The 20325-nt window shown below is 40.9% G+C and overlaps 1 protein-coding gene across 1 annotated transcript; it reads right to left on the reverse strand.

Annotated features, from left to right (window-relative positions):
* Positions 1–7786: 7786 nt before the first annotated feature.
* Positions 7787–17274, reverse strand: LOC139170130 (16 kDa beta-galactoside-binding lectin-like). Its single transcript, XM_070756921.1, has 4 exons — positions 17183–17274; positions 11344–11423; positions 9458–9629; positions 7787–8651 (listed from the first exon to the last, which is right to left on the reverse strand). The coding sequence occupies exons 1-4, from the start codon at positions 17192–17194 to the stop codon at positions 8505–8507; spliced, it is 411 nt and encodes a 136-aa protein (XP_070613022.1). The 5' UTR covers positions 17195–17274; the 3' UTR covers positions 7787–8504.
* Between the last annotated feature and the right edge of the window lie 3051 nt (positions 17275–20325).

Consider the following 20325-nt stretch of genomic DNA (forward strand, 5'->3'; position numbering starts at 1 on the left):
TTTGAGCCCTGGGACAGCTGCGGACAACCCCACTCTTCTTTCGCACTTCCCCCCCTATCCCATCCTCTCGGCAAACCCGAGCATTTGGTCTGCGTTACGGTTCCAGAAGGCAGCCTTGGCGCGAATGAAAGGAACATTTGTTAGACTGCCTTGTCACACTGCCGCAATTCCACTGTGTAGTTGACTTTTACTGTAAGAGCTGTGTTATAGTAGTTTATAGTTTATTACATTTGTATGCCGCCCCTCTCCGAAGACTCGGGGCGGCTCACATCAGTAATAAAAACAATATAGTAGTGGAACAAATCTAATATTAAAAAACATATAAAACCCTATCGTTATTTAAAAAACCAAACAGCACATTCGTACCAAACATAAAACAAAGTATAAAAAAGCCTGGGGGAAAGGTGGCTCAACTCCCCCATGCCTGGCGGTATAAGTGAGTCTCGAGTAGTTTAGAAAGACAGGGAGGGTGGGGGCTGTTCTAATCTCCGGGGGGAGTTCATTCCAGAGGGCCGGGGCTGCCACAGAGAAGGCTCTTCCCCTGGGGCCCGCCAAATCACATTGTTTAGTCGACGGGACCCGGAGAAGGCCAAGTGCTGCCTCTATGTTGGTTGAGGCAGGCAGGATTCCCTAGAGTACCATTTGTTGGGGGTCAGGGGAAAGGGAGGGTCTTGCCTTCTCTTTCTGCTCAAGATCCCCAAGGACAATTGGTGGGCCACTGTGGGACACAGAATGCTGGACTCGATGGGCTTTGGCCTGATTCAGCCTGGCTCTTCTTAGGTTCTTATGTTCTTAGAGTTACATTGGCTTTTTTGGCTATTGCCACACACTGCTGGCTCATGTTTCGCTGGTTGTCCACTATTTAAGTTTAATTTAATCCACTATTTAAGTTTAGCAAAGATCTCCAAGGTATTCTGAAAGGCAACAGGTAGAGCAATGGTTCTCGACCTTTCTAATGCCGCGAGCCCTTAATACAGTTCCTCATGTTATGGTGACCCCAACCATAAGTCTAGCGCCAATTCTCCCAACAGAGCTTGAAGCTGATTGGAAGGAAGGTCAGAGGGACACCCCCACTGTAAACATTTGATTGGTCGAATTGTAAAAATATGTTCCAAGGTGCCAGAATAGAAGCTTTAGTTCCTAACACCATGGGAAAATTGTCTTTTCCCATGGTCTTAGGTGACCTTTGTGAAATGGTTATTTGCCCCCCAAAGGGGTCCCGATCCCCAGGTTTTTTTTTTAAATATATTTTTAATTGGTTTTGCACACAAAGTTACATAAACAAAACATAAAACAATGCACAGTCCATGTGCCCATCACCCAACTGACAATACCACCACCACCACCACCAATTGCGGGGGGTTCAAATATTTACTAGTTTATTTTTTTTTATTTCCTTAGCTCTAATTTGCATTTGTCATTATTAAAAGAGTGATTGGAGTTTATTTTTCACATTTTCGTCACAGATTCTACTCAGCATATAACCTTTCACCTTATTCCATCGTGCCATCAGCTTCTCCAATTTATTTTCATCAAAGTTGTTTAATCTTATTTCCATGATTTCAAAATGAATGTGATCCACCATGTACCAGTACCAGTTCTGTAGTGCCCATTTTTTAGAGTCTTTCCAACCCAATACCACTACCGCTTGAGCACTTTCCAGTGCTGCAGGTTTTATTTCTTTAAAATCTCTTAATTCTCTTTGTTTAATTAGTATTGCTATTTCTTTTGTAATTATCCAGTTAATGTTTAACATTTTATTTATTTCATAGAAACAGAATCATAGAAGACTGACGGCAGAAAAAGACCTCATGGTCCATCTAGTCTGCCCTTATACTATTTCCTGTATTTTATCTTACAATGGATATATGTTTATCCCAGACATGTTTAAATTCAGTTACTGTGGATTTACCAACCACGTCTGCTGGAAGTTTGTTCCAAGGATCTACTACTCTTTCAGTAAAATAATATTTTCTCATGTTGCCTTTGATCTTTCCCCCAACTAACTTCAGATTGTGTCCCCTTGTTCTTGTGTTCACTTTCCTATTAAAAACACTTCCCTCCTGAACCTTATTTAACCCTTTAACATATTTAAATGTTTCGATCATGTCCCCCCTTTTCCTTCTGTCCTCCAGACTATACAGATTGAGTTCATTAAGTCTTTCCTGATACGTTTTATGCTTAAGACCTTCCACCATTCTTGTAGGCCGTCTTTGGACCCGTTCTGAAGTAGACCCAGAGACAGGGTTTGAGCAATCGGTACTTTTATTCAGCTCAGAGAATAAGTGACAGCTCAGCAAGGTAAAGTGACGATTCAGCGAGTACCGACTGGGTCTGCAGGGAGAAGCCGCTTCTTTTATACTTTTGCGGTTCCCGCCAAAGCGAGAGCCGGCCGCGTCTGAGCCAATCAGGAGCGACTTCCTGCTTGGGCTCAGACAGCGCTGGAAAAGAGGAACAAACTATTTACAGCGTTACAAGGTAGCCATTTCAGGATACAACACCCCTCCCCTCATAGTTGGACCCATCCATCAAGAAAGCCACGTGACGAAGTCGTCCAATCGGTGAGGCCTTCGAGACTCTCGCGCTGACCTGCGCAGTCCATTTTCTCCTTCGCCACTGACTGTGGAGGATGGCTCGCCGCTGTTCTCCCGGTGCGGCGGACTAGGCCTGGCGGGCCCAACGAAGGCCTCGGAGGACGAGGATGGCTCGGCGTCGCTGGATGGTTCCCCCTGGCCCGATAAGTCTCTCTGCGTGTTTCTTAGTTCGGGCAATGTATAAAAGTCTGTTGAGGGGGGAGAGTCCGAGTCAGCGGGTTGTTGTAATTGGTTTTCAGTTCGTTTCCGAATGTGGTCTATGTGTCGTTTCCACAAACGACCATCCTCCAGTTTAACAATATAAGTCTTGGGTGCATTTTGCTTAACAATAATTCCCTTCATCCAGTTTACATTTCCATCAAAGCATTTTACATATACATTTTGACCCAAATACATTTCTCTTTCTGGTTTTATGCACATTTGGTTATTATTCAAACAGAACCTTGGGTTTAACCTGTCTAGTGGTGACCTCAACTTTCTCCCCATCAATAACTCTGCAGGGCTTACATGTGTGTGCGAGTTAGGGGTAATGTGCTGGGTTAATAAGAATTGGTCCAAGTTCTGTTGCACATCTCCAGGGCCTGACCTGTGCAATGCCTCTTTTGCCACCCTTACGTAACGTTCTGCCAACCCGTTAGCCCAGGGCGAGTAAGGCGAGATGAGGGCATGTCTGACCCCCAGGCCATCTAGGAATAATTCGAATTGCCTGGCTGTTAGTTGTGGTCCATTGTCAGACACCAATAGATCAGGGCAACCATGGGATGCAAACAGTCTGCTCAATACCTTGATAGTGGCACTTGTGGTTATGTTGTTCATTGCTATTATTTCCAACCATTTGGAGAAAGCATCAACCACTATTAGGAAATACTGAGACCCCACTGGGCCAGCAAAATCAATGTGGATCCTAGACCAAGGGCCAGCAGGCTGTTCCCACTCAGCCGGAGTTGTTTTGGGGGGATTGGGCCTAGACTCTTGGCACGGGTCACACTTTGAAACCCAACTTTCAATATCAGCATCAAGCCCTGGCCACCATAAATGCCCCCTTGCTAGGCTCTTCATCCTGACAATCCCAGGATGGCCCACGTGTAACATTCTGAGTACCTTTTCCCTTAGGCGTTTGGGGATGATCACTCTATCCCCCCACAGCAAACAACCTTTTACATATGACAATTCAAGCCTTTTGTTCTTAAAATCACACAATTCAGGTTTAACAATATCATTTTGCCATCCCTTTAGAACACAGTTCACTACTTGTTTCAGGATTTGGTCTTGCTGCGTGTGTGCAGCTACCTCTTTTGCTGTGGTTAGTGGGTTTTCCTCGAGTTCTATCATTAGCACGTCTGTGGTTGGAACAGGGTCTTCTACCAAGTCTGCTATGGGGCATCTGCTGAGGCCGTCTGCATGATTGATTTCCTTCCCCCCCTTGTGGGTGAGCTCATACTGATACCCAGAGAGGAAAAGGGCCCATCTGATTAGTCTTGGAGACATAAAAGGTGGAGTGGGCTTGTTGGGGGCTAGCAGGCCTAGTAGGGGTTTGTGGTCAGTGACTAGCTCAAAATTTCTTCCAAAAATGTAATTGTGAAACTTCTTTACCCCTGCCACTAATGCCAGAGCCTCCTTGTCTAACTGGCTATAATTTCTCTCCGTGCTGGTCATGGTTCTTGAAAAAAATGCTATTGGGGCCTCTGTCTGATTAGGTAGAACGTGAGCTAGGACTCCTCCTATGCCGTACGGCGAAGCGTCGCACGTGAGCCTAATGGGTAGTGAGGCACTATATTGGACTACTACACTTTTAGAAGTTAGTAAATTTTTTATTTGAGCAAAGGCTTCACGTTCAATTTTCCCCCATGTCCAGCGGGCTTCCTTCTGGAGTAAACGATGGAGAGGCTCTGCTACTGTTGCCTTCTGCTTTAAAAAAACGGAATAAAAATTAAGGAGGCCCAAAAATGCTTGCAACTCACTCTTATCTCGTGGCTCTGGGGCTTCTCTAATTGCTCTCAGCTTCTCAGTTGTGGGGTGGATACCTTCCTTATCTATTTTATATCCCAGGAATTCAATACTGTTAGTTCCCCAGACACATTTATCAGGCTTGATTCGTAACCCTTTGTCCTGTAGCCTCTTAAGTACTTCCCTTATTCTTTTGTTCACTTGTTCCTGGTTTTCCCCTGCAATTAAGATGTCATCAAAATATGGGATGGCCCCATTTACCCCTGACAATAGGCGTTCCATGATGCTCTGGAATATCCCTGGGGCTATGCTCACCCCAAACTGTAACCTCGTGCATTTGAAAGCCCCCCTGTGCGTTACAATTGTTTGAGCGTTTGCTGTTTGTTCATCGACCGGAAGTTGCTGGTAAGCCTGCGCCAGGTCGATCTTTGCGAACCTTTTCCCCTCCCCCAGGGAGTGTAAGAGTTGTTGCACAACCGGAATGGGGTAGGGGTGGTGTTGGAGTGCCTTATTCAGGGTTGATTTGTAATCAGCGCAAACTCTTAAGGAGCCATCTGGCTTCAGGGGTGTCACTATGGGAGTTTCCCATGGCCCCTGTTCCACAGGGACCAAGATACCTTGACTAATGAGTTTGTCCAGCTGTAAGTCTAGCTTGGGGAGAAGCGGGAGGGGAACCCTGCGAGGTTTCAGTCTAACTGGTGGGACCTTGGGGTCAATAGAGAAAGATATGGGGGTTCCCTTATACAATCCTAAGGTGGGGCTGAACACTTCAGGGAATTCTTTCACAAAGTTAGGCATAATATCACAGTTTACATTACACACACCCGAAATTTCAATCCCCAACGGTTCCATCCATGCTAGCCCTAGCAGGGAGTGTTTGGCCCCCGTCACAATAAGCATGGGAAGGGTACATTTGACATTCTTAAATACAATAGGTACATTTGCAGTTCCCAGGACCGAGATTACCCCCCCTTGGAAGTCTCTGATCACCAAAGAGGTTTGAATTAGGTCAGCCTCAGACACATTAGGCATATATAGCTTAAATTTTTCCCAGGGCATGATGGTATATCTCGAACCCGTATCTAGCTCCATTGAGCAAGGCTGGTTATTTAGCAACAACGAGATAACAATTTTAGCCCCCTTTTTGGTTGCCGTGTTATTCACGGAATATTGAGAGTTACCTCTATTGTAGTCTCGGTTAGCGGTGGGGTAATTCCTTTGACCCGAGTTGCGGAACGGTCTCCTTTCTCGCGATTGGGGGGGGTGGTTTTGGGGTCGCTGGTATTGTTGTGTGGCAAAAGTTTCTTCTGGTGCCGTTGCCCTGCATGCGATGGCGATGTGGCCTCTCCGGTTGCAACGGCGGCAAGTGGTGTCGCGGAACGGGCATCGATGGCGCTGGTGATTTCCCCGGCAGCCCGCGCAGGGGGCTGGATGAGTAGCTCTAGGGTGTCTCGGTTGGTCTTGCAGGAGGAGGCAGTCGTCCCCGTTGCTAGTTAGCTGGCCGCGGACGTCTGTTCCCATGGCGCTGGGAGACTCGGCGTCGATTTTGGCAATGGTTTCTCGCCTTCCGTGCTCTTTTAATTCTCTTGCCGCTGCGTCGGCTGCTTCCGCGGTTTGCGCTAATTTGATTACGGTTTGTAGAGTCGGCTCATCTTCGGTGAGGAGTTTACTTCTCACTGTGTGGTTCTTCATGCCGAAAATCAAGGCGTCGGTGAGGCGAGCTTCCGGATCTTGAAACTTGCATTGAGCGAGTACCGTTCGAAGCCGCGTTGTGAATTGGCTTATCGACTCGGTTTCTCTCTGAGCCATCATGTGAAATTGATGCCGGTAAACCACGGCTGGTCTGGTTGGTTTAAAATGGCTCGCTAGTTTCTGTTGAAGGACGTCCCACGCTGTGGCTCTTGCTTGTTCTGGTTCGGTGAGAGTTTGGGCAAGTCTACGGATCTCTGCGCCGCAGTAGTTTAGAAAAATAGCCCGTCTGCGATCGGCTCCGGCGTCCTGCATTCCCGCCGCCTCGAGGAATATCTCGAAGGTGGCCATGTACTCGTCCCAAGTCATTTTCTCGGCATCGAAAAGTTCTGGAGCCTGGCCGATCTGGATTTTGTCCATGTTGCACGCGAAGTTCTTCCGTTCGTTCGTCGCCAGTGAAGTAGACCCAGAGACAGGGTTTGAGCAATCGGTACTTTTATTCAGCTCAGAGAATAAGTGACAGCTCAGCAAGGTAAAGTGACGATTCAGCGAGTACCGACTGGGTCTGCAGGGAGAAGCCGCTTCTTTTATACTTTTGCGGTTCCCGCCAAAGCGAGAGCCGGCCGCGTCTGAGCCAATCAGGAGCGACTTCCTGCTTGGGCTCAGACAGCGCTGGAAAAGAGGAACAAACTATTTACAGCGTTACAAGGTAGCCATTTCAGGATACAACACGTTCAATTTTGTCAATATCTTTTTGTAGGTGAGGTCTCCAGAACTGAACACAGTATTTCAAATGTGGTCTCACCAGCGTTCTATATAAGGGGATCATAATCTCCCTCTTCCTGCTTGTTATACCTCTAGCTATGCAGCCAAGCATCCTACTTGCTTTCCCTACCGCCTGACTGCACTGCTCACCCATTTTGAGACTGTCAGAAATCACTACCCCTAAATTCTTTTCTTCTGAAGTTTTTGCTAACACAGAACTGCCAATACAATACTCAGATTGAGGATTCCTTTTGCCCAAGTGCATTATTTTACATTTGGAAACATTAAACTGCAGTTTCCATTGCTTTGAACATTTATCTAGTAAAGCTAAATCATTTACCATATTACAGACGCCTCCAGGAATATCAACCCTATTGCACACGTTAGAGTCATCGGCAAATAGGCAAACCTTCCCTACCAAACCTTACCCTATGTCACTCACAAACATATTAAAAAGAATAGGACCCAGAACAGACCCTTGTGGCACACCGCTTGTAACCTGTCTCTGCTCAGAATACTCGCCATTAACAATAACTCTCTGATGTCTACGCTTCAGCCAGCTTGATTTCATTCTGCACTTCCTTCCAAAATTTCTGAACTTCAACACACTCCCAGAACATATGCATGAAGATTCCTTTCTTTTGGCAACCATGCCAACAATTACCTTTCCCTTTCCCCTGGAAGTGTGAAAGTTGTGCTGGTGTATAGCACCATTTATGTAAAACCGACCCCCAGGTTGAGAACCACTGAAGTAGAGAAAAACTTCATATTCACAAAATGAGCCATAAAAGTATTTTTCATAGGTCTTTATTTCTTGGAAAATGAGCTCATTCACAACACAGAGCAAAGATATGGATCTTGATAGAGATCAGCAAGGAAGATGGTGAAAATTTAAAGGAGTCCAAATGCCTGCTTTGATTATTTTTTTAAAAAAAATGGGTCAAGGGAATGCACAAATTCTAGAAAAAAAACCCCAGAAAACAGAATACAGTGTTCCCGCAATTTTCGCGGGGGATGCGTTCCGAGACCACCCGCGAAAGTCGAACTTCCGCGATGTAGAGATGCGGAAGCAAATACACTATTTTTGGCTATGAGCAGTATCACAAGCCTTCCCTTAACACTTTAAACTCCTAAATTGCAATTTCCCATTCCCTTAGCAACCATTTAGATTATTACTCACCATGTTTATTTATTAAAGTTTATTAAAAAAAATATTTATTAAAGGCAGACGAAGGTTTGGTGATGACATATGACGTCATTGGGTGGGAAAAACCGTGGTATAGGGGGGAAACCCGCAAAGTATTTTTTAATTAATATTTTTGAAAAAACGTGGTATAGACTTTTCGCGAAGTTCGAACCCGCGAAATTCGAGGGAACACTGTAACAGAGTTGGAAAGGACCTTGGAGGTCTTCTAGTCCAACCCCCTGCTTAGAACATCATGACAAATTGTTTGGGACAACCAATTATTTTCAACTAGAGAACAAGACCGCAGGGGAAACGATCTCTCCTCAGGGAAATGTCACTGATTTGATTCTGAAATCTCCCTGCACTCCAAGATAATCGATCACTTTAAGGCCCAGCCGGTTGGGGAACACAATTTCTTCACTCCCTTCCATTTTCACTCGGATGTCGGCCTCCGTAAAGCTGAAGGTGATCTGGAAGACACCGTAACCAAAGAAAATCAAGATTGAGCATGGACGTCAAAACCTCTTTGGTGTTCCTAGGCTCATAAATTAGCGAAGGCCTGCCATCTTCGGCGCTACCGGCATTCCCCCTCATTTTCTTTGATAATAATCTCTCAATTGTATCTGCCTATGCATCGCTCTCCGCATGCGTGGCTGTATCATTAACTCTTGTCCTGAATCCAAGGAGGAGCTAGATAATTGATCTCCTTCTGAGCTGCCTGCCACACTCTCCTCCTCCCTGTCACTCATGTCTTCTTGGTCAGAGGAGCCTTCATCATCAGATTTCACTGGGGGCAAAAGAGGCCTGGGGCATGTGGATGTCTCCCCCACATCCACAGTCCTTGGGGCAGGAGCTGGGGCAAGCTAACCACAACAATACATAGGGAAATTGTATCTCTTTGAGGCGAGGAGAGGCCAGGCAGCCTAACTCAAACCCTTGATGTGAGTGATGTCAGGTTGGCCATCTTTAAGCCAGTCACATGACCTTTAAGCCACCCCGGTCACATGATCATCAAGCCTCTCCCACCTGGTCCCATGGCCAGCAAGCCACACCCACAAAATAAGTCACACCCACATTGTAGTAGTAAAATTTAAAATTTAGGAGTTAATCTTCCTCTTTACGCCAGAGGTCTTCAAACTTGGCGGCTTTAAGACTTGTGGACTTCAACTCCCAGAATTCTCCAGCCAGCTGTTGATGGCTGGAGAATTCTGGGAGTTGAAGTCCACATGTCTTAAAGTCGCCATGTTTGAAGACCTCTGCTTTACGCAGTCCTCACCTCAACCGCACAGTTGTCATGAAAAGGGAAGTCGTGGGGTCTTTCCTCTTGCTCCCAGTCACCGCCTTGCCGGGAGTTACACACCACGGTGTGCCAGTCACCCTTGCAGTCAAAACGTGCGTTGAAATGGAGCACCAGGTTGTTACAGTCTTTTCCCAGGTTGATCTCAAATCTGAGGGTGGGATTACGAGAGTGAGAGAAGGCAGCACACACCAGGGAGTTTCAGAGTGGGGGGGAGGGAGAGTGAGGGAGGGAGGGAGGCAGGAAGGAAGGAAGGAAGGAAATGAAGAAGGAAGGAAGGGAAGAAGGAAGGAAGGAAGGGAAGAAGGAAGGAAGGAAGGAGAGAGAATTCAGAGAAGGGAGGGAGGGAAGAAGGAAGGAAGGAACAAAATACACAGAAGGAAGGAAAGAAAGAAGAAAGGAAAGGGGAGGAAGTGGAGGGAGGGAGGGAAGGGAAGAAGGAAGGAAGGGAAGAAGGAAGGAAGGAACAAAATACACAGAAGGAAGGAAAGAAAGAAAGAAGAAAGGAAATAAGGGGAGGAAGTGGAGGGAGGGAGGGAAGGAAAGAAGGAATGAATGAAATACAAAGAAGGAAGGGAGGGAGGGAAGGGAAGAAGGAAGGAAGGGATGAAGGAAGGAAGGAAGGGAAGAAGGAAGGAAGGAAGGGAAGAAGGAAGGAAGGAGAGAGAGAATTCAGGGAAGGGAGGGAGGGAAGAAGGAAGGGAAGAACAAAATACACGGAAGGAAGGAAAGAAAGAAGAAAGGAAAGAAGGGGAGGAAGTGGAGGGAGGGAGGGAGGGAAGGAAGGAATGAAATACAAAGAAGGAAGGAAGGGAAGGAAGGAAGGAGAGAGAATTCAGGGAAGGGAGGGAGGGAAGAAGGAAGGAAGGAACAAAATACACAGAAGGAAGGAAAGAAAGAAGAAAGGAAAGAAGGGGAGGAAGTGGAGGGAGGGAAGGAAGGAAGGAAAGAAGGAAGGGGAATACAGGGGAGGGATTTGAAAGTTCCACCTGTCTTAAAGTTGCTGATGTCTATGGTGTTTTTTAAAAAAAAATCAAGAAACCAATATATCTCCTTCCCTAACTCTAGATTTTATTAACAGGCATAAACATTTTTGAGCTGCACAAACTCACAAAGGTTTATGCCTGTTAATAAAAATTGTCCATTTGGGGAAAAGGGTTACCGATACATCGCATAAACTGTGATAGATTTAATTGCAAATTAAATAGAGACAGATGATGGACGGACGGTCAGACAGAGGGACAGACATAAGAGATTAGAGATGAATGGAATGGAATAAGAGTAGAATAGAATAGAATAGAATAGATTCATCGTAAATTATAAGATACAACACTTAGAGCTAGTTATAGGATACTAAATAAGAAATTAATTACTAAGAAATTAAATAAAACAATATAAATTGTAAAGATACAAGCAACAAAGTTATAGTCATAATTAGAAAAAGGTGACAGGTTACAGGAACGACAAGAAGAAGAATAGTAATACAGCCTTACTAAATAGTTTGATAGTATTGTGGGAATTTAACTGAAATGTTTATTGTGACCCCCTGTTTACTCCTGGGACTTGAAGGGAAGCCTATAGCAATAGCATTTAGACTTATAGACCACTTCATAGTGCTTTTACAACCCTCTCTAAGCGGTTTACAGAATCAGCACATTGCTCCCAACAATCGGGGTCCTCATTTTACCCACCTCGGAAGGCGGGAAGGCTGAGTCAACCTTGAGCCGGTGGTGAGATTTGAACCGCTGAACTACAGCTAGCAGTTAGCCGAAGGAGCCTCCAGTGCTTCACTCTAACCACTGTGCCACCCTCCCCACCACCACACTCCCCATTTCATAAAAGCTTGTCCCAATTCCTCCTCTTACTCTTTGCTTTCTGATAAAATTGTCCCTTTCACGACGAGCGATTCTCCAGGGTAAAGCTGAAACTCCGTAGCGGTCACTCCCTAGGAAAATATTGGAGGGAAAAAGACATTTTAAACGGCATGGCAGGACTTATAAAGGGGTTTGGAATGCGGACTCCTCCATCAAACCATTCAAAGAGAATTTGGAGTTACAAGATTTCTCATTGGAGACAGCAGCCATATTGAATTGATTGTCCAATAAGACTCCAAGATCCCTCTTATAGTTTATTCATTCATTCATTCATTCATTCATTCATTCATTCATTCATTCGATTTCTGAGACTCAGGGCAGCTTACAGCATAAACATAGAAGATTAATATGCAACAAGACTGTAACTCTCCTTCTCTCAAGAGGAAATTGATGATATTTCTATGTTATTTATAATTTTGTAATTGTCCAGGTGTTTTTTCTTGGTTTAGAAGTGTATGTATGTTTTTCTATTTTCTTTTTTGTGTATTGCAAATATTGCAAATATGTCAATGTATATATTTTCTTGATTATGCTTTTTAAAAAACAAATTAATAAAAATTACTTAATAGTAAGACTCCAAGATCCCTCTTATAGTTTATTTATTCATTCATTCATTCATTCATTCATTCATTCATTCATTCATTCATTCGATTTCTGAGACTCAGGGCAGCTTACAGCATAAACATAGAAGATTGACTGCAGAAAAGGACCTCATGGTCCATTTAGTCTGCCCTTATATTATTTCCTGTATTTTATCTTAGGATGGATCTATGTTTATCCCAGGCATGTTTAAATTCAGTTACTGTGGATTTACCAACCACATCTGCTGGAAGTTTGTTCCAAGGATCTACTACTCTTTCAGTCAAATAATATTTTCTCACGTTGCTTCTGATCTTTCCCCCAACTAACCTCGGATTGTCCCCCCTTGTTCTTGTGTTTACTTTCCTATTAAAAACTCTTCCCTCCTGAACCTTATTTAACCCTTTAAATTACATATTTAACACAGAAATCAGAATTTCTGCAAGAGCCGGGTAGGTGTAGCAGGTAGAGTGCTGTACTGCAGGCCACTGAAGCTGACTGTAGATCTGTAGGTCAGTGGTTCAGATCTCATCACTGGCTCAAGGTTGATTCAGCCTTCCATCCTTCCGAGGTGGGTAAAATGAGGACCCGGATTGTGGGGGCAATAGCCTGGCTCTGTTAAGAAGTGCTATTGCTAACATGTTGTAAGCCGCCCTGAGTCTAAGGAGAAGGGCAGCATAAAAATTGAAAAATTAAATTAAATTAAATTAAATTAAATTAAATTAAATTAAATTAAATTAAATTAAATTAAATTAAATTAAATTAAATTAAATTAAATTAAATTAAATTAAATTAAATTAAATTAAATTAAATTAAATTAAATTAAATTAAATTAAATTAAATTAAATTAAATTAAATTAAATTAAATTAAATTAAATTAAATTAAATTAAATTAAATTAAATTAAATTAAATTAAATTAAATTAAATTAAATTAAATTAAATTAAATTAAATTAAATTAAATTAAATTAAATTAAATTAAATTAAATTAAAAATTAAATTAAAAATTAAATTAAATTAAATTAAATTAAATTAAATTAAATTAAATTAAATTAAATTAAATTAAATTAAATTAAATTAAATTAAATTAAATTAAATTAAATTAAATTAAATTAAATTAAATTAAATTAAATTAAATTAAATTAAATTAAATTAAATTAAATTAAATTAAATTAAATTAAATTAAATTAAATTAAATTAAAATAGAATTTTTATTGGCCAAGTGTGATTGGACACACAAGGAATTTGTCTTGGTGCAAATGCTCTCAACGTACATAAAATAAAATATACATTTGTCAAGAATCATGTGATACAACACTTAATGATTGTCATAGGGGTCAAATAAGCAATGAAGAAGCAATATTAATAAAAATCTTAGGATATACGCAACAAGTTACAGTCATACAGTCAACATGGGAGGAAATGGGTGATAGGAATGATGAGAAAAACTAGTAGAATAGAAGTGCAGATTTAGTAAAAAGTCTGACAGTTTTGAGGGAATTATTTGTTTAGTAGAGTGATGGCGTTCGGGAAAAAACTGTTCTTGTGTCTAGTTGTCTTGGTGTGCAGTGCTCTGTAGCGACGTTATTAAATTATTAAATTAAATTAAATTAAATTAACCCAATCCAATTTTAAAAAAAACTTTAAAAACTGTTTACTCAACCACCCCATCTCGTACATCAATCTATCATAACAATCGTTCAATCAATGGCAGGGGCTGGAATGAGATGATCAATTCAACAGCCTCTGGCCTGTTGGTGCCAATGGGTTTTCAAGTTCTTCCAAAAGGCCCGAAAAAGTGGGAACCATATGGCTCTCCTGGGGGGGAAGGGAGAGGTTGGGGGCAAAATTCTGGACTATCTGCAGTCTCCCAACACTCTCCAAGGGTCGCCCCATATAAATCAGCATTAATCTGTGTGATGAGGTTATGACCTTCAACTATGTTGAAATCGTACTTTTAAAACTGGCAGTTGCTTAACTTGCAAGATGGGGCGAGCTGCAGTTCTTGAGAAAAGAGGAACTACTATATGCTTGTAGTGCAAAAATAACCATGTTGTAACATTGAGGTTAAAGGAATCAAAAACCGCCCCAGTTGCTAGAACACAGGGTCAGAATCCCAAAGTGTTGTGCTTTGTGGTTTTAGCAATACAGTGATACCTCATCTTACAAACGCCTCGTCATACAAACTTTTTGAGATACAAACCTGGGGTTTAAGATTTTCTTGTCTCTTCTTATTCTTAAACTATTTTCACTTTATAAACCCACCGCCGCCGCTGGGATGTCCCGCCTCCGGACTTCTGTTGCCAGCAAAGCACCCGTTTTTGCACTGCTGGGATTCCCCTGAGGCTCCCCTCCATGGGAAACCTCACCTCCGGACTTCCGTGTTTTTGCGATGCTGCAGGGCAATCCCAGCAGGGGAATCCCAGCAGCACAAAAATGGGCACTTTGCTGGCAACGGAAGTCCGGAGGTGGGGTTTCCCAGTGAGGGGAGCCTCAGTGAAATCACAGCATCGCAAAAACACAGAGATCCGGAGGTGGGGATTCGAGGACTTCGGTGTTGTTGCAATGCTGCGATTTCACTGATGCTCCCTTCGCTGGGAAACCCCACCTCCAGACTTCTGTTGCCAGCGAAGCGCTCGTTTTTGCGATGCTGGCAATCCGCTGCTGGGATTCCCCTGCAGCATCGCAAAAACACAGAAGTCCAGAAGTGGGGTTTCCCATGGAGGGGACCCTCAGGGGAATCCCAGCAGTGCAAAAACGGGCGCTTCGGCTGACAAAAGGGGTGAATTTTGGACTTGTACGCATTAATCTCTTTTCCATTAATTCCTATGGGAAACATTGTTTCATCTTACAAACTTTTCACCTTAAAAACCTCGTCCCAGAACCAATTAAGGCAAGGTATCACTGTAGCAATAGCACTTATATATCATTTCATAGTGCTTTACAGCCCTCTCTAAGAGGTCAATCTACAGTCTGTAAAAGCAGTTTACAGAATCAGCCTCTGGCCCCCAACAATATGGGTCCTCATTTTACCCACCGCGGAAGAATGGAAGGCTGAATCAACCTTGAACCAGTGAGATTTGAACTGCCAAATTGCAGGCAGCCAGCAGAAGTAGCCTGCAGTACTGCACTCTAACCACTGCGCCCACCCTGAGTCTCTAACATGACACACAAGGAATTTGTCTTGGTGCATGTGCTCTCAGTGTACATAAAAGAAAAAATAAATTCATCAAGAATCATAAGGTAAATCCACAATAACTGAATTTAAACGTGTCTGGGATAAACATATATCCATCCTAAGATAAAATACAGAAAATAGTATAAGGGCAGACCATGAGGTCTTTTTCTGCCATCAATCTTCTATGTTTCTATATTTCTAATCACATGTGCATGAGCTATACAGTGGGCTCAAGATGTTTGTCAAAAAAGAGTTTGCATATTGATAAAACTCAATATTAATCCCTGGATAGTTCAGTGGATTTCAAGCTGGCTGAAGCGTAGACATCAGAGAGTTCTTGTTAATGGCAAGTATTCTGAGCACAGACAGGTTACAAGCGGTGTGCCACAAGGGTCTGTTCTGGGTCCTATTCTTTTTAGCATGTTTGTGAGTGACATAGGGTAAGGTTTGGTAGGGAAGGTTTGCCTATTTGCCGATGACTCTAACGTGTGCAATAGGGTTGATATTCCTGGAGGCGTCTGTAATATGGTAAATGATTTAGCTTTACTAGATAAATGTTCAAAGCAATGGAAACTGCAGTTTAATGTTTCCAAATGTAAAATAATGCACTTGGGCAAAAGGAATCCTCAATCTGAGTATTGTATTGGCAGTTAGTTCTGTGTTAGCAAAAACTTCAGAAGAAAAGGATTTAGGGGTAGTGATTTCTGACAGTCTCAAAATGGGTGAGCAGTGCAGTCAGGCGGTAGGGAAAGCAAGTAGGATGCTTGGCTGCATAGCTAGAGGTGTAACAAGCAGGAAGAGGGAGATTATGATCCCCTTATAGAGAACGCTGGTGAGACCACATTTGAAATACTGTGTTCAGTTCTGGAGACCTCACCTACAAAAAGATATTGACAAAATTGAACGGGTCCAAAGACAGGCTACAAGAATGGTGGAAGGTCTTAAGCATAAAACCTATCAGGAAAGACTTCATGAACTCAATCTTTATAGTCTGGAGGACAGAAGGGAAAGGGGGGACATGATCGAAACATTTAAATATGTTAAAGGGTTAAATCAGGTTCAGGAAGGAAGTGTTTTTAATAGGAAAGCGAACACAAGAACAAGGGGACACAATCTGAGGTTAGTTGGGGGAAAGATCAGAAGCAACGTGAGAAAATATTACAGTATTTGACTGAAGGAGTAGTAGATGCTTGGAACAAACTTCCAGCAGACGTGGTTGGTAAATCCACAGTAACTGAATTTAAACATGCCTGGGATAAACATATATCCATCCTAAGATAAAATACAGGAAATAGTATAAGGGCAGACTAGATGGACCATGAGGTCTTTTTCTGCTGTCAATCTTCTATGTTTCTAATCACATGTGCATAAGCTATACAGTGGGCTCAAGATGTCAAAAAAGAGTTTGCATATTGATAAAACAGTATAATGATAATAATAAATAATGATAATAATGATAATGATGATGATGATGATGATAATGATGATAATAATAATAATAATAATAATAATAATAATAATAATTTATTAGATTTGTATGCCGCTCCTCTCCAAAGCCTCGGGGCGGCTCACAACAACAATAATAACAATGTTACAATGGAAACAAATCTAATATTAAAAAAACAGCTAAAAAACCCATCATTTAAAAAACATGCAACACACGCACACCATACATAAAAGGTAAAAGCCTGGGGGAGGTGTCTCAGTTCCCCCATGCCTCTCCAAGCAAACCATTCTACGAAGATTTTATTTTAAAAAAAAAAGAAAACACAGAAGAAAGAATTAAGAGAAACATCTCAACAAATTGAGGAAGTAGACTCTGGTCTTCAAACCCAATAGCCGAAATAAAGAAGGTGGTTTTAAAAATGTAACAAGAGTCTTTGTAATTATTATTATTATTTTGCTGCAAAAGATTGAGCTGGCTCTCTTTTAAGCAATTCCCAGAAAGCAGTAAAGCCACACATGTGGCTGTCAATCAACAACCCATCAATTCCTCTCCAAGCCAACCATTCTACACCTTGCAAGCTTTTGCTGGGAATTTTGATTTAAAAAAAAAAAAAGACCAAAGACTTACACATTTACTCATGGTGCCTCCTTATCCAGCCCCAAGTTGGTATAGTACTTAACTCCAGTCTCAGCTCTGTGACTTAAGTGAAGTTCCCCTTGTCCTTTAAATAGCTGAAGGGAAGAGCATCACATGACACAAAAGAATGAATGAAGGGTAGGGTCAGATAACCAGAAATGGAAGTTACGGGATGAGGTGGGGAGAAGAGGCTGATGAATCGAAGCAGCTGCTACGCCCGCTAACGGTGTGGGCTTTTTAAGAGGGGGGGGGGTAGGGCAGAGAATATTAGCAGCCCTTTGTTGGGCCTTTGTTAAAAGCCTATCTTTATTGGAAGCCGGCAGAAACTATTATTTTTATTCTTGGTATATTAATGCCGGAAAAGCATAATGCTGAGAGTTTCAGAAATTATATGCATATAAATTGAGGAGGAGGAGGAGGAAAGAGACAGAGAGAGAAAGAAAGAGAAAAAGAAAAAGAGAGAAAAAGAGAGAATGGATGAATGAAAAAGAAAGAAAAGGAAGAATGAAAAAGGAAGGAAGGAAAGAAAGAAAAAAGAAGGAAAGAAAGAGTAGAGAGAAAGAAAGAAAGGAAAGAAAGAAATTAAGAAAGAAGAAAGAGAAAGAAAGAAAGAAAGAAAGAGGAAGGAGGGAAAGATAGATAGATGATAGAGAAATAGATGATAAGACAGATAGATAGACAGACAGACAGACAGATAGATTGATTGACTGACAGACAGACAGACAGACAGACAGACAGACAGACAGACAGACAGATAGATAGATAGATAGATAGACAGACTGATAGACTGATAGATTGATTGATTGATTGATAGAAGATGGATGGATGGATGGATGGATGGATGGATAGATAGATAGATAGATAGATAGATAGATAGATAGATAGATAGATAGATAGATAGATAGATAGATAGATAGATGATAGAGAAATTCTAAAATTCTAAAAAGTCTTTGAGTACACCATGATGGATATTTTGTATTTTTCTATGTCCATTTTTCTGTTTTTGAATTTCTATTAAAACGACCCCAAGTAGAAATAGGGTGCAAATTAAACCAATGCTGGGAGAGAGATGCATATTTTAATTGTTAAGATGACCAAAAAGGAAAGCACTACAACTCATCAAAGGCTGTTCTGGGGTATTAATGGGGTTGGACTAGAAGACCTCCAAGGCCCCTTCCAACTTTGATATTATATTATATTAGTGCCAGAACAGTTTTCACACTGCCCTTTGAAAGATGAAATCCATCTGTATCCAGTACAAAAGTCATGAATTACACACTACTCTTAAAATAGCGGTAGACACCAAAGACAGATCTACATCGTTTTTTCTCTATTTGCAACCCATGTAGCATGAATTAAAACAAATATTCATCCTAGATTCTTCTCTCCATCTTTGACATCATGTTTTTCAAAGTCAAGGCTTTGAGCAGACAAGATTTGTTTCCTGTAAAAGCAAATAAAGAAAAAAGAGAATAATACTTTCTCCGATGTTTGATCAAAGCAGAAAAGACTATTTTTGCATGGAATTTTTTTTAATGTGACTCTGTTTTAGCCAAGCCACAAGCTTCACAGTTAACAGGGTACAGATCCACATTCAAGATAAATGGTTACATATTTCTTAGAAAAACTGCCATTTTTCTTATCAAGCAAAAACACAAGTTCTCCTCCTTCCTCTTCTTAATTTATCTCTCTACTGTTTACAAAAGCAGAAACCAAATGCATCATTTTTACTATCCAAAAAACATAAATGTAACACAGTGGATATTTATTGTAAGATTCTCCAACCCTGATATAACAAAAACGCTTGCAGAAACAGTTATTTGCTCATCTCAGGCATACAAGCGAGACACGCCTTTTGAGAATTTGTATTCTCCCAACTCAGTTAATTACCTAATAAATCATGTTTAATGTTTGGATGCATGCTTCTAGAGATATAAACTAAGGTCTGATCTAATTTCTTCCTCATGCCTTTCCCCGGGACAAATTATTTATTTGTTGATCCTGTACATCTGGAAAGAGGTTTCTTGAAATCAACAACTTCACCGAAACTGCCTTTCACTTTGGTCATGTTGTGTGGGGGAAGCTCACTGGAGGGAGCAAAATCCCAGCGACCAATTAGGTCCCACAGAGTTGGCCTTCTCCAGGTCCCGTCGACTAAGGGAAGAGCCTTCTCTGTGGTGGCCCCGGCCCTCTGGAATCAACTCCCCCTGGAGATTAGGACTGCCCCCACCCTCCTCGCCTTTTGTAAGCTCCTGAAAACCCACCTATGCCACCAGGCATGGGGAAATTGATATACCCCTCAGCTATTATGGTTTATGTATGGTTTGTTTGGGTTGTATAATTGCTTTTTATTATAAGGGTTTTTTAAAACTGTTTTTTAAAACATTGGATTTGTACACTGTACATATTGTTTGTAGTGAGCTGCTCCTAGTCTTTGGAGAGGGGCGGCATACAAATCTAATAAATTATTCTTGTTCTTAAATTCTTAAATTCTTAAATTCTTAAATTCTTAAATTCTTAAATTCTTAAATTCTTAAATTCTTAAATTCTTAAATTCTTAAATTCTTAAATTCTTAAATTCTTAAATTCTTAAATTCTTAAATTCTTAAATTCTTAAATTCTTAAATTCTTAAATTCTTAAATTCTTAAATTCTTAAATTCTTAAATTCTTAAATTCTTAAATTCTTAAATTCTTAAATTCTTAAATTCTTAAATTCTTAAATTCTTAAATTCTTAAATTCTTAAATTCTTAAATTCTTAAATTCTTAAATTCTTAAATTCTTAAATTCTTAAATTCTTAAATTCTTAAATTCTTAAATTCTTAAATTCTTAAATTCTTAAATTCTTAAATTCTTAAATTCTTAAATTCTTAAATTCTTAAATTCTTAAATTCTTAAATTCTTAAATTCTTAAATTCTTAAATTCTTAAATTCTTAAATTCTTAAATTCTTAAATTCTTAAATTCTTAAATTCTTAAATTCTTAAATTCTTAAATTCTTAAATTCTTAAATTCTTAAATTCTTAAATTCTTAAATTCTTAAATTCTTAAATTCTTAAATTCTTAAATTCTTAAATTCTTAAATTCTTAAATTCTTAAATTCTTAAATTCTTAAATTCTTAAATTCTTAAATTCT

This window comes from Erythrolamprus reginae, chromosome 7 (genome assembly GCF_031021105.1).
Source record: "Erythrolamprus reginae isolate rEryReg1 chromosome 7, rEryReg1.hap1, whole genome shotgun sequence".
NCBI classification, from domain to species: domain Eukaryota; kingdom Metazoa; phylum Chordata; class Lepidosauria; order Squamata; family Dipsadidae; genus Erythrolamprus; species Erythrolamprus reginae.